Source organism: Glossina fuscipes, unplaced genomic scaffold (genome assembly GCF_014805625.2).
Source record: "Glossina fuscipes isolate IAEA_lab_2018 unplaced genomic scaffold, Yale_Gfus_2 2, whole genome shotgun sequence".
Lineage (NCBI taxonomy): Eukaryota > Metazoa > Arthropoda > Insecta > Diptera > Glossinidae > Glossina > Glossina fuscipes.
Window position 1 is genome coordinate 3,161,585 of NW_023998416.1, and position 15,684 is coordinate 3,177,268.

At 32.2% G+C, this 15,684-nt stretch overlaps 2 protein-coding genes across 3 annotated transcripts in view; one reads left to right on the forward strand and one right to left on the reverse strand.

Annotated features, from left to right (window-relative positions):
• The window catches only part of LOC119632801 (chaoptin), a 163,217-nt gene that overhangs the window by 115,596 nt on the left and 31,937 nt on the right, over nucleotides 1-15,684 (reverse strand). The gene's annotated exons all lie outside the window — the stretch shown is intronic.
• LOC119632802 lies at nucleotides 339-679 on the forward strand. Its single transcript, XM_038025918.1, has 2 exons — nucleotides 339-440; nucleotides 506-679. Exons 1-2 carry the CDS (start codon nucleotides 339-341, stop codon nucleotides 620-622), a joined length of 219 nt encoding a protein of 72 aa, XP_037881846.1. The 3' UTR covers nucleotides 623-679.

Consider the following 15,684-nt stretch of genomic DNA (forward strand, 5'->3'; position numbering starts at 1 on the left):
CAAAGAAGATTAAAACTTTCAGATTCAGAGAAACGATGAACTTATGGAATTTTTCCTTATAGCAACTTTTCATTAAACACTTTCTCGTTATCAAAAAAAAAAAATAATAATAATAATAACAACCTAGAAATTTTAGTTCATTTTTAATTTAAATCAAAAAATAAAAAAAAATCACATTTGAAAAATTATTCCTTTTACAAACTACACTTTCTGCTTTTGCATCAATTTTTTAAATTTTTTTTTTTATTTATTAAACAAATTTGAAAAAAAAAGTTGGGCTTGAAAAGGCCTTTGATTGGATTTCTATTTTGTGATAATTGAAAAGAAAGGCAACTAAAATGTTCAATCAAAATGGAGAAGTGATATTAAAAGTTCTTGCGAAGGTTGGACAACCAATGACGTTGGACAAGATTGTGATGTATATATCTGCTAAAGCTCGGGTGAGTTTTTTTTTTTTTTTTAACTTGAACTGATTTTCCTGGAAATATAAATATAATTTTTTTAGGTCCCCCCTCAAGAAATTTCGGAAACTGTACGAAAAACATTGAATGGCGGTGTTCAATTTGGCTTTGTACAAAAGTGTAACGGGGAATATTACGCAGAAACTGGTGGAATGGGGTAGACAACAGGACGTCGTCGCTGTATAAAGCAAAAATCTAAAGGTGTTCGGAAAACTCAACACAAGTACAATAAAATTCATTAAATCTATCGTGTGCGTCTTTACCAATTTCCTTTTCTTTTGTCGAAAAACATATGTTTGGAGAAAAATTGTAAAATAAATTCCATCCTGGGACGTCAACAAAATTTGTGAAAAGAATACATAGTGTAATTTTAATAGCAAGAAAATTGCTTTACATATATATATATATATATAAGGGAAAATGCAGTTCTTTTGTGAGAACTGTTAGCATTGTTTCGAATCGATTAAACGATTGACTAGGTTGAAGCTTTCATTTTAGTTGACATTTCTATTCTAGCTAGCGACAATTGTGTAGATAAAAATCTTTCGCAGTTGGCTGGCGTGTTGTCGATGAATTTCTCCACCTCCTCGACGAGTTCTACTGTTTTTTCTTATATATATAACAAAAACAAATATCTTACTTATGTGCAGATATAGTCTAATCTCTGATACATGCTTTTATAAAAGAACTACACAATTTTAAGCTTTCCTCCAATTCGTTGCTTCCCTGATGCTTAATACAAGTGTTTGTGAAGGCAGAAACTGTTGAGGGACACATCTAAGTGAAATTTCTTAATGAACTATATGTAAATCCGTGGAATATTCTCATTCAAATATTGTTATCTAACTTGCATTTCACGGATTCATAGAACTCTAATGAATGGTTCACCATAGCCTTGCTTAGGAATGAATAGCTCAGATTGTATTCATTTATTGCGAATATACGAATATTTCCTAAACGTGACGGAAAGAAGGGTTGCATTGCATTAAAAATCAAAGATGGGATGAAAGCGTATCTTATATATTGAATTTCATAAAATAAATAAATTTGGAATAGGCAGACCCAAGCAGGCAATTGGCTACTTGCTGAGCCTAACTCAACGAGTATGATAGGAAAAATGTTAAGGTCAAGTGTTTTTACATATACCAAGCTTTTAGGTTATAATCGTGATTTCAATAGAGAAATAAGAAATATTAACCCAGAATTTTTATCAAACTGATCGCAGATATGCACTTAAATATATACACTTCCATGTGAATACACATGTACGTAACGCTGCAGCTGCGTATGAAAGCTGATGGCTGAGGCGGTAGCAGGACGTTCATTATAGTGCTCAAATATTTGGCAAAAGGCACTCGAGGTACCATCATATTTAAAAGGTATTTAAGCAGAATATTGACACTGTGCTCTGTAGGTTAATAGACTGCACGGTGAGGTAGGCCTCTATAAAACACAGTTATTAAGCGGCCCTGGGTTTTCGAGCGTATTTATGTAGGTGCAGCTTTTGTTATTGCACCGAGAACGCTGAACATGTGTTATGACAAACATATGTACACTTCATCGAATTTCTGATACCTGTATTTATGTGGTATAAACGTTTGATAAATTTGATTAACACATGCCATCTAATGAATTATAATCTTCTAATTCTAGTTGCACATGTATGTGTAAACGTTAGCTTGTTCTCGCACACAGCTTGGTGTTGCGCCATTAGAGAAGAGCCCAAAGAAGTTTATCATATATTTATGTCACGCAAAGCCATGTCTGCCATGTCATATGTTCTTGCATTAAGATGATTAGCTCATCTGCTTTCAAAACTTCACTAAAGAAAAACAAAATTTAAGTTAAGAATTTTCTTATCATTGTTTTCCGACTAAATCTGAAATTCGAAATCAATTATTTATAAATAATACAAAGCATTACCGCATCTTGTTTCATCGACTGGAAATGAATTTTTGATTTACTTACAATCAAATGGCATAGAAAAAATAGCGGAGGGTATTAATAGATTGATACGTTTCAAAATGTCTTCGCATATTCGTATATTATATATGCACACGTGGATTCTACGGTAATTCTTACTGACGATTTATCCCCCTTACCTTCCAAATCGTATAAAATCTTTGTTTATTTTTTTTTTTTTTATATTTTATTTGTAACTTTTATCTCAATTATTGTTCAATTATTCATTATTCAGGTGACAACATTTAGCTTAGGCAGTAAGTGCGTGATTCGATTATTTATTTATTTTATTGATTCTTTAAATTTCTCTCACTCTCCCGGCATTAAATTAAATTACGAATAATTGTAAAATGTTGTTGCTGCGTATTTAATCAAATCATAAATAAACATAAAAATTATAATATTTTCTATATCCTAAAATGCTAGTATTCTCTGCTTGTAATACATCTTACGACCAATCGTAATTGCAATTAGCAAATTTTCTCTCAGAGAAATGTGTGACGTGGCATTTAAAATGAGAAGAAACATTGGGAATATTTAATCAAATAGAATATTTCTAACTTTTGTGGCTTTAATTGTCCATCCAAGTTTTTTTTTTAACAACTAAATGTGCACAAGCAATAAGCATATAACTGTGGTCCCATAATAAGATTATCTATGCGGTATAGTAAACTGGAATTATTCAATGTAGAAATGGTTGATTATTGGTTTTGCAACATGTAACGTATGCAACGTTACGCAATCGTCCATTGAACTAGTAAATGTCGTCAAAGGGATGGTTAAATAAATGGTACAAAGAAATGTGTTCATATATCTATATACATAATATATATATATATATATATATGTCGGATCTGTCGTGTTTTAAACAAAACACATGAATTTGAAAATGCTTGATGCGTTCCTCCGTATGCAAAAGTGTGCTAACACGTTAGGTACTTCCCAACAGGGACCGCAAAATGCTCGACACGACAATGTCATATGATTTTGAAAACTATGGAACTACTTTTGGCAGGTCCGAACACTTACAGCTTTACTTCCCAATCTGTTACATAAGTTTTCACAAGAAAGCGGTGTGTTGCTTCCTTCCTGAAAGTCATGTCTTAAATGCACCTTATCTATTGTATTTTCTTTACTCGGCTCTTTGCAACTAACTGATCTGACTGATGGATATTGAAAGTACTTTTCTTATATCCGACAATAGCTATGCTAAATAATGATGGATGTGACTCATCTTACTCGCTTGCCTTGATCTTACAAGTAAAATTATCTCGGTTTAGTAAAATACAACAGAACTTTCCCGCCAATCTATTAAGTATATGTATATATATATGCATGCATTATTTGACATGTAATAATAAATCCTTTAGGTGACGATTTATTTTCTTATTCACATGAAATTTCATTTCAGAAATTTCTATTTTTCTTTTATTAAGAACTATTCGCCTATACAAGGGCACATTTATCCTTTCTATACGCTGTAATCCAAGGGTCTGCTTTAGCCACACTCTGGGAAGGATGTAATCATGAATTTCTGAGAAACATTAACATGTGAGACGATTTATTAGCATCAAACGTTAATAAATATCCATATTGTGTATTATTTTACCGTCCTTCAACCACAATAATAATCACAATAATAGCAGACAATTCCTTGATGGCATATTAAATGATCAACAGATTACGAAATGTTCAAGTTTATGTACATACATTCGTATATATTTAAAGACTTGTATGTATGTATAGAATCTATGTTATTATGAGAACATCATAAATGGAGATTATTGATATGTACATTTTATGGACACTAAAATTGCAAGAATATCTTCAGAAGACTCTTCCCTTGCAGCTGTCTCGAAGATGGGCACATTTCGCAAGTCTGGGGCGAAGGGAAATGCAGCTTAAATCGTACACGCACACAAATATTATATTTTACCTAAACATATACGTGTATGCACGTATATATGTTCTTTTCCGTCACATATCTTTCTTTATTTTCTTATTTCATTTCCTCAGAGCATAATATGATTAAAATGTTCATAGCTACATATACTGAAAGAAAATATTTTCTCAAAAAAAAAAAAATGTTTTTTAATTGACAATTTTCCTAAGTCGTCAAATATGAGCTATGAAGAAACAATCTATTCCCATTGAAGTGAACTGTTTGAAATGAATTCTTAATTGTTCTAGAAAAATGCTAAGTAAAGTTTTCTTTAAACTCTTTAGTGTAGTTAGGTATACATCATATTATCATTGATTATTTCAATTCTCATTTAATTCATTTCATTTCTAAACTGTCCCAAGAGAACACTTAGCTAGTTTTAAGGATATTTCGATGGCATCGGCTTTCACCCAAGCACTAATTCTTTCCCGTTTCACTTTCTAATTATCCTACTAGGCTTTATACTTGCAAGCTTTGTTACGACTCAACACAGAGTGTACGTTTTAAATAAGGAACATTTCTACCAAACAATATTTTTCAACGAGGTTTAATTGTATAAAAAAAGCCAAGACTGTCATCGAACGAAAGCGTCTCCTTTTTTTCACATAAAATTCGGATAAAGAGCTCAACAAAAAAGTCATAGAACTTTTCCAAGCCGATGTCAATGCCGTAAGGCATACATTAATTCGTTCAATTTTAAATAAAAATAAAAAATAATGCAATTTAAACAAGTCCTGTTTTTCTAAACAGAAAAATAAACAAAAAATGAGATTAACTGCACACGTTACTAACAAAAATAGTCATTGCTTTCATTTTTTATCCAAGTATCTTTTCTTTTACTAAAGTAAGTTTTTCTCTGCCTTGTTTCCATGAATTTTCTCATATCTTCGATAGGTTTTGACATGTTCCTTTTTAACTCTTAAGTGAAATATGGGCATCATCCAAACCTGTTGGATAAGTTACACCGGAAAGTCTCTAATGCATATTTCTAAGCTTTTTAAATATTACTCCAAGAACCCTATAGTTAGTGATGTAACGACTTTTCAATAGATAGGAAGTAGTCGAGCAAGTGGCTCGATATGACCCACTTTCGCTAGCGTTCAGCACAAAGAAACAAAGGAGACAGATGAACAGAGAAGCTTGGATTGGTATCTAAAAGGCGAATCTATCGCAAATCTTTCTGGGTGTTGCATATATCCGCACAAACTTAATATTTTCTTGTATCACAAGTGTTGTAGGGCATAAAAATCTAACATACATTTTAACTTCTAAGACAAATAAGAGCAAAATAAGAACAAAAATTTATTATTTTAGGAAAACTCATTTAATTTTCTAAAAGGTCCCTTCATATCCTCTATGACGCTTTGCAAATTGTCTGTTTGCACATTTGCATAACGCTTTCTTTCCGTGAACAAATGAAACGGTTGTTGCTTGTATATTTCGTTTACCTTGAAGCGAAGTGCGAACAGGCCACGCGTACAACACTCTGCTAAATGGTATAAATATTCATCAAAAAAACACCTGCCTCATCCACGAGAAGGTTTCGATTAAAATTTCGCAAAATGCATAAAGGACTTAATTTGCCTTTTGTTCGATAACAACACGATGACACACCGCTTATAAGAGAATATCTTCCCATCTACTTGGCTGATTAGCAGGCAAATGTCATAAATCGTCGCTAATGAATGTGCGTTTTCAATCAGAGAAGCCACCAACTGGTGATACTAGTCATAGTCCAGTTTATAAGAACACGAGTAAATGAACCAAAGTAGCGATATTTTCGATTTTCTCCGACCAGCGCTTCAAAAGCTTTAAAAAAAAAAAATTCAAAGGATTGCGTCACAATATTTGTATACATACATTTACAACAAATTTAATATACATATGTTAGCGTTCGAATGACTTAATAAGAATACAAAAAGACAACATGAAGCTATACCTAATTAATTAATTCAGAGAGGAAGGCGTTACTTGGCCTTTGTGTAAGATATTCAACATTGATAATTTTTCGTTATTAATTATCGATCATTAATATGCACGAAACAATCGAGTATATTTAACTTTATATATTTCAAGGAAACGTGGTTCATATTTCAATTTATATATAGAAATGCAGTGACCTTAAAAAAAAAAGCATCACCTAAAGTGGTTTGTTATTTATCTAAAGTTGAAATTTTATGTGCCACCAAAAGTCAATAAAAGAGAATTAATTGAAAAAGGGTTAACAATTTTTTTATTTACTTTTAGAAAACAGAAAACTTATTTCCATACACGTGTACAAAATTATGGGACACTTGCATTGCTTGCATAGAAACATAAAAACCATTCAATAAAAGTATATTTTGTTTTCCATTCGACAAACTTAAACTTTTATAACCTTAGGAGTTGATATGGGAAGCAAACGGATTCCATTTGTTATACACAGCGCCATTTCTATTTGTTGTTGCACAGCGGGAATTTTAATGGAGGCATTTAAGCTAAGTATTCAAGATTTCATATCCCCTTTCAAGGGCTTTTATAGTATATTTTGGACAGAGATTATTTCGAAAGAATTTTTGAGAATTCCCTTCAATCTTGCAGTAGATCAAGTCATGTCTTTTATAATAACTAGTGTCAATCTTTTGATTGTCATCCCGATACTCTCTTTTTATTGGTGATATAAGTGTGGCATGGTCGAACGACTAATGACAGAAAGAGGTAGAATTCTCGTATCCTTACAATCGATTGCCATTGATGAAATAATCTCCACACTTTCTAGAATGTCAATGAACTTTTCAGCAAATCTGCCGATTCGTTGTAGTTTATCCTTTTCCAAATTCTTTGATGAAAAATTAATTATAAGAATTCGATATTTGGTAACTAATAAGAAACTTCGGGCTTTTACTTCTTATATTTATATTTAAAAAAAAAAATAAAAATTCAAACATAAAAAAAGGAATAGAGTTTAAACGTTCTCTCTTCTTTGCTCACCCTTTCAAGACTAATTGAGTGAATAGTAAAGAAAAAAAAAAGGTCAGATTAAGACTCTTCAACGTCTGTAAATTTTACACAAATTTTTTATTCAGCGGTTTATTTATTTCATTTTGTTAAATCTTTGCAGCAACAAAAAACTTGGTATAACAATACTAACAATAGAAAATTGCAATCCGATCTAAAGCGGCTTGTTACACAGAATGTATTGTATTTTCAAACAAATGCTTAACTGAATGAAAAAAAATTGGTAGTTATCGCAATCGCCGTCAGTCCTTTGCTAATAATGATGATGATAATGATGGCGACAACAATAACAACATAATAATACCTTTTAATAGGCAATATTTACGAAAGAGACAGAAAAAGGGAAAAGGCTTATTATGACCACCGTTCACTTGAAGAGCTTAAAACATATCATAAGCCTTAGAAGGGGAGAAAGATTCTGCATAGAAAAAAGAGAAAAAAAAAAAAGAAGAAAATGCAAAAGATTGTTATAACAAACGGTAAGTGTTTTCCGGCATTCTATTCTTTTCGTCCATCCATAACACTGCTGAGTGTATTCCTACTGTCATTACATAGAAGTAATTTGTAAATATTTGCTGCTGCATGATTGTTCCTGCTTGACTTAGTCTTAGCGCTACAACGACTTTGCTGTGTAACACGTGAACTGAATCGTTTCAGGATTTTGTCCGTTTAACTGTATCTCCCTGAAGCTAACCTATTCCAACAGAGGGATAACTTCTCAGAGTATGGAGATAAGAAAAATTGGCTTCAGGAACATCTCATATACAAGTTCCTTAGTAAATGATGAGGATTTTCGAATAGCTGGTAATATATAAACTGCCGAGTCAATAAGGAAGACAACGAGAGCGCTCAGCTTGCATTAAGCGACAGTCGGTAGTAGCAAAGGAATTGAATAAGGATCTTGTCAGGTTAAACATATCAATTCTCTTACGTTTTCTTACTCTCCGTTTATCCTTAAAGCTGATAGAGGACCTAACGAATATATATACATTCTTCTTTATTATAAAGACAATTAAGTCTCGTTGCTATCCCTTCGCTAGTTTTTTTCAGGCAGAGAGGAAAAAACTCAAGCTTTTGCATGAATGAAAGCTGAAAACAAATTGGTCTCCTTTGTCATAGCTGACAATCACTCAGGACATGTCCTTTATGCGTGTAACACGGTGACGATCAGAGAGGAGTGAGGAAGCAGAAAGGTCTAGGGCAGACTAGCGTGCGCCTGCGAAATCGTTATACACTGTGTCTTTATCGACTGATTGCACTCTGTGACTAGGACTAACTATGCTCTACTGCGTAATGTTGCAGATGATGACGATCTGCTCAAAAATGTCTTCCCAATCTAAAACGATCGATCCTCTTGCTATCTAAGATCGTATAAATCACTGAAAGCAATGAATACCTGTTTATTTGTATTGCTGAAGTAAAAATCATATGAAAAAAATACTCTGCTTGACGCACGACACAAATGCATTCAACGGGTGTAAGGGGTCCTTGTCATTTTTCTCTTTTTTTTTTTAAACATTCATAAATTGTATAGGGCATTGAGGTTATCAGACTAAGCCATATTATCAATTTCTCAGTCATAGAAGAAAAATATAAAAACATAAAAAGAATAAGGAATTAAATGCTTAAATCACAAGTAACAATGGCTATTAGCTTCTAAACCTAGACAGCAAATATTATATAAAATATTTTGCTTATTCTCCTTCATACTCATTTCGTTTAGATGTTTTCTTTCAATATTGGTAAAAGTCCTAAAAAAAAAAAAAAAAAAAAAAAAAAAAGAACCTAAACTAAGCAATGGCAAAGCAACACAAGGAAAAGCGATTAGTGAAGGCCTTCCTTGAAAGGCAAACTTAAGTTCAGTGTCTTTCTCGATGCTTAGCCAAAAAGCTAAGACATATAAAGGCTTAAAAATATAATGCTCGAAGCTATAAAGATATAATATTTCTTTTAAACAAACATATCGTACGTTAGCTATGTAATAATGTATTGTAAACAAAGAGTTCAAGGTTTATGCTCATAAAAAAAAACCTTCACGGAATCCGATATTCGTTAGTGAACACAATATATTGCCTTAAGGTTTTTAGAAAATCTTTATTATTTCTATCCCATTTAAATATTTACTTAATGGTAAAATAAATAAATATTTAAGAAATCTTCTAAATTTCGATTTCATTTTTTTTCTTTCTTGGATTTCCATCTGACAGGGATAAGTAGTAATAATAATAAATTTTATAACTTTATGAAATTTTTTATGTTATTACAAATATACATATTCACATTCGTTCACACATGTAAGTGAATGTCATATACATATATATATATATATATATAAATATGTATATATGTAATACACCCACTATAGTGGGCATACTAAGTAGAAATTGCCATGAACTGTATGCATCTCTTTTATACCGCAAACCCTTTATAAACTTACGGCTGGATTTTCATAGAAAACGCGTAAAAAAATAGATATAGTGCAGAGAAGCGACACAGAAAAAGAGAACGAAAACAAAAAAAATATATATTATGAACTTTTAGGTTTACAATGTCCTCTAGGCATTTACATACGCACATATACACGCATATATTCATATGTTAAACAATTTCATATGCATGCATGCGCATATTTATATGGAAAACTTGTTTGCATGATAGTATGTTATGTTTGCTTTTATTACGACTGCAATATCAGTGTGTTTTTAGCTTCTTTTTATTTTGTTCTTGTAAGTTTTTATAGATATAACCATATAGATGTGTGAATATATGTAAATATGTACATTCAAGCGTTTATGTATTGCATTGTATTCTGTTGTTTTAGCATTTTACTCCAATACATTCTTTCCTTTCTTCATTAATAATATAAAAATTTACTTGCTTAACAAAAAAAGGAAAAAAGGTGAAGAAAGTTTATCTGGAATTTTTTTTTTTTTTTTTTGCTATTTTACCATCTGGTGGTTAAAGTTGAATGGTCCGGGTTTTCAACAATTATCTCGCATTTGTGCGTATAATCAGTTTTACAGATAGAGAGTAATTTTTCAATGAGTTCCTAACGAACTCGTAAACCGCTTTCATAAACACTATCAAAAGAACGTACGCAATACTTGATATGGCTTTCGCAAAGTTCAAAGGAGAAAATTTTATGGTCCACATTACAAGGTATATAGTAATTGCTTAACTGATGGTTCATATTTTTTAAACAGTAACATAGACATTTGTTTAATTATGCAGCACAAACCACTTCATTGTTGTGCGATTTGAAAAAAAGATGGCGAAGAGAGTTAAGATTTGTGTACCTTTATATTAAATGTTAACTGAATAACACACATTTCATCATACCGATCATTTTGGAAGTATTTTCTGAATTGATCTAAGCTTGTCTGTCCATCCATTTGTCTTGTTTTCTTGTGTTCAAGCTACAGGTCATAATTTTTGGGATATTTTATATGAACCAATATGTTTCAGCCCAAGCATGAAAGTTATTGAAAACCGATTCGAATCGCACCAATTCTTTGTCCTTCTTTTGAAAACTCGTCATGCAAACAAAGTGGTATACGGCATTTAATTGTTGGCTCTATCCCGCTACCCTTTTCGACTAACTCAAAAGCTTGGATAGAAATAACTCCTTACAAGATGTCTACAATTGAATCCTAATTAATAGTTATGTTTGTTATTGATCGTCTGGATAGATAAAAAAACAGCAACATTTATGTACATCGCCGACTGATCGGTATAAGTTTTACACGCACTTCATGATTCTTCACGTGAGAAATTTGTCAGAAGCCTTAAACCATCAACTGCTATGGATTTTAAGTTACGGGGCATTTCTGGGAGTCATGAAAAAAAGGACGGACAGAGAAACAGTTCGATAAAGTTCACAGAAATATTAGGATTTTAATCAAATATCAAATCAGTTTTAGTAAATGTGGGCTAAATGTGCTAACGATAAAAGTACTCCCAATTCCTTTACCGTATATCTTTGCTATGTGTACCTATACATATCCTCAGACCTGTTAAGCGAAGTTCATACCAACAAAGGCTATAAATGAATTCAACTAATTTTTACAGCTTCAAGCATTGGCAGACGACGAAAAGGGCCAGTGGATAGCAGAGCATTTAAACAAAAAAAAATATATCAATTTATAGTCCCGCCATACTATCCACGATCGATGATATAAAAAACTTATGTAGTATGCATATTATTTTAAATCTCTTTAAGGGACGTACTCTCCTACTCCTTAAAGGGGCGGAAAGGCGAATTGAAGCGAAAAATTATATCTCAATTATTTACTCTGATCGATTCAATTATGTAATGTTGTTGGCGGCTTTGTAATTTAATAACTTTGTTAACATAACATGGAATAATTAAAAGCAATTCCAAAAAACCATAAGTAGAGAAGTTCCATGAAAAGTGAATGCATCTATAAATCAGTGTAAAGTGAAGTTTGATATGTATGTAATTTCTTTTTTTTTAAATTTTTTTGACGGCTTGTTGCGCTGAGCAGTGCCTAAATACAATACGATAAGCTCCGAAACCTCTTTGAAGCAAAAGCTATAAAAAATATGAGTAGATTTTATATGGAATTAAGAGAAGCGATGTGACATTTACTTCAGAAACTTGAGAAACTTTTTTCTTCATTCGCCCATTCTACGGTGTTCGCTTTAAAAGATGTGTTGACGTCAAATTTCTCTGTACGTAACGTTCATACGCAAATACGTAAAACTCCCCTATCCTGGTGTAAGGTACCGAAGGTAGATATTGATCCATAAATGATTGCGATGAAAAAGAACAGTAAAGTAGCAAATCAAACACTACGTAAAAGTGTATTAGAAGAGATCAACTAAAACTATTATTTCAGTGTACATCTGAATGAAAATATTGATAGTCTATCGGACCTCTTTTTTCCTAGAAATAAGTAAAAAATGTGATGAAAAATGTCATAAAAAGAAATTGCAATTGTCAGACACTGTCTTCATTACGTATTTGTGTCAAAGATCAATAAAAATATTTTTAACATTACATCACTCTGTTCACATTTTCTGTTGCATTGTAAAAATGAAAGAGTAAGCAAAATTTCATAGAAAAATCTCTCAATATATAGTTCAAATAATTGCTTTATTGCCTCTACGCTACCAACATCAACAAAGTGTTTACTAAGCCTAAATAAATAACATGCTTTTGTTCGTGACATATATAAATAACCGCTTTTCGATTTCAAAGCGATATCGTTGAGTTACAAAAAGAACAAAATGCAACGCTAAACGTCAATTAAAAAAGAAATCGAATACATCTATGCATACATTCTAAGCCACTGTCATCGTCGTCCATCACTGAATTCCAGATATTTGGTATAACTTATGGGTAATTTTTGCCTACGAAAACCATCGAATGTTGTTGTTTTGTGTTACTGATAGTTAAGGCTTAATAGTTTTAAGAGCTAACAAAAAGTCAATTTTGTTTTTCACTTCAAAAATTCCATCGCATGTGTCAGCGCCAGCGAAAGAGATGGGTCGTAAATAATAGAGACAAGCATTGACTGCCTCAAATTATTAATGGATGGTATATGTCAAAAAGCATTACCAAATTGTTCTGGACAAAACGAAAAGAACTCCCAACAAAAATCTCACTAACATATAGATAGATCTTCGAAAGAGAGGGAAGGAGAAAAATAAAGACATTTTATACAGTAAAATATATATGTAAACCTTCAATCTTGGCCAAATACGAAAGCTTTAGTATCAATCAATGTCAAACAGGCCCAAAGAAGTATAAAACTGATCGAAGTCGGTTTTAATGCACTTGAATAATTTTTTTTTTAAGTTCTAGTACTTTTTAGTTTTTTCCTTAACGGCGAACATCATTTAGAATTTTTCGAAAAAAAATACTTTTTGATTAAAAGATGTTTTCGTGGTTCCAGAATATGCGGAAAAAGTGCATTACCCGTAAAAAATTTGTTGTTAAAAATTCCTCGCTTTTTCTATAAATGATCATCTACGCACTATGAGCACCTATGAGGAAGCTACAACCTAAAGTTCTAGCCGCTGATTTCTAACTTATCTAATACATTAAAAGATTTTTTTAGAAAGTGTTTGGGTTGACTTAAAATCATTTCCAAAGAAATATGCTTTAGTGTAACTTCATTGAGATAACCGTAGATTAGATCAGAAGCTGAGAGCAATTCGAAAGCTTTTAAAGCTTTTGTCATATATTAAATGTTTTAAAATAGAAGTTACGCATTTCGAAACGCGTAAAAAACCCCCTCAATTGATAGCATCTCGGGAGTGTTGTTCCTGTGTTGCTATTTTTCAATTTGTTTCAGAAATAATTTTTTCTTTCTTAACACTTAGGGGATAGGCCACAGTAACAGATTGAAAAGGAAGGTTTTTTTTATGCAAGGGAAGAAAGTATAACTTTAAATGCTAGACAAAAAGACATTTTTGTCGTAGAAAATATTAAACAATGAGAGGAACGCAGTCGTTCTCTGGAGGCATCTACCCGCAATTCAAGGCACTGTGCGGTACGCGCTGTGACTTTGTGAAAAGAAGGAAATCAATTAATCTACATTCCTATATGTAGTGAAAGAAATAGGGTTTTTTGAAAATATTGATGTTTACGTAATTGGTGAGTGTTTGAGTGAAAAGGTGAAATGTTCGATCACCGAATAGCCAGTCTATTATTGATAAAAAATGTTCAAATTAACTTATCGAAAAAATGCAGCGTAATGCACTCAAAAATGTTATTTCAACATTGCTGTAAGAATTGCAATGAAAACAATATTGTGTAAATTGTGCTGCTTGCCATCTACTACCGCACAATTATGTTGGAGAACTCAAATTTTTTGACTAATTAAAAATTGTTTTATGCACACAATTGTCTTTCTTTATATTATTCTTGACTATTTAAAGCATCGTTTTAGTCTAGAAAAAAAAAATGGTTTTTTGGAAAATTTATTGGGGTCTATCCCTTCAATTTGCGGTGATAAAATACTTCTTTCTTGAGGCCTTTGCTAGGATATTACCGCTTGGTGCTTTCATATCTGCTGATATTTGCCCAACATTTAATCCAATAATCATTATTAAGCACTTCATTGTGGCATATCAATAACATAATAATATTGTTCCGCTTTATAACTTGTAACGTAATTATATATTTCGCACAATACTGTCAACAATCATTCAATTATTCAAATGCAATACATGCAATTTTGATTAAAACAAATAATAATTACATAACTTAAATGTCATTCAACCGTTTCATGTGGATTTAACATATCAACTTATTACTTTTTTCAATAGACGGCATTTGCTTGTACGCGATAGTTTCTCAAACCATTACATCTCCATGTGAAAATATTATTTTCCAGTTTTGCACGCCTTGTCGCACAGGAGCCTACATGATAGAGTTTTTTGTAGTTTTCAGTAGGCTGAGCTAATTGCGAAAAAACGTACGGTAGACACGGTTAGCACCAATTTTCCTACTCACTCTCGATGAATAGTAATATAAGATGGAAAATTGCCACAAAAACCAAGTTGAAGAAGCATTAATGCCGACAATAAGGCTTGGAGAACTGTTCAGTTGAGTATAGTTTATTACTGCTTGCTCCAACTAAACGACGCCGTTCTAGACAACGTAATGAACAAGACTGATATAATTGCCTCCATAAAGAAAAGAAGATTGCAGAAAATGTACGCAAGTTGCTTTTTCCGCTGACCGAGCTCCGCGTTGCAAAATTGATTCAGGAAATGTTAGCATGAGCATCGAAAGCGAATGTGGTAACCACCCTGATGTGTTTACGGGATACTATCCTTTCTGAATACCACTAGTTTCTAATGATGATGTCCATATAAGGCTTTCATTCAATGTCTTTCAATATCTAATTCATATTCTATCCCGAAGAGGAGCAAAGTATGGAGCAAACGATCACCAATACGTTCAGTAAAATATTGTCCATCATTTTCCAAAAATAAGCCCTTTTTTCATTAAAAAAAAATTAAAAAAAAATGTTATGCAAATATTCAATAATGCTGAAGTAGGTGGACTATAACTCCGCAGGAGACATGAACATTTCAGCTCATGCCTTGCAGAACGTAGGATGCATTCAGCGATGTGATTTTTGTGATTTCACTTCTTGACATTCGACATCAGCCATTGCATATCATTGCAAAGAAGTTGTGAGAAATTTTGTTTGTGGCTATTGAGGTTTAATTTTTACATCCCTTCTTTTTTTTTTTTTCTCAAGCAAGCAAAGCTGAAAAACTTTGGAAAATTATGTATGTGAAGTTTGTTGTGATCATTGCATTAAGAATGTTTAAAATTTTTGG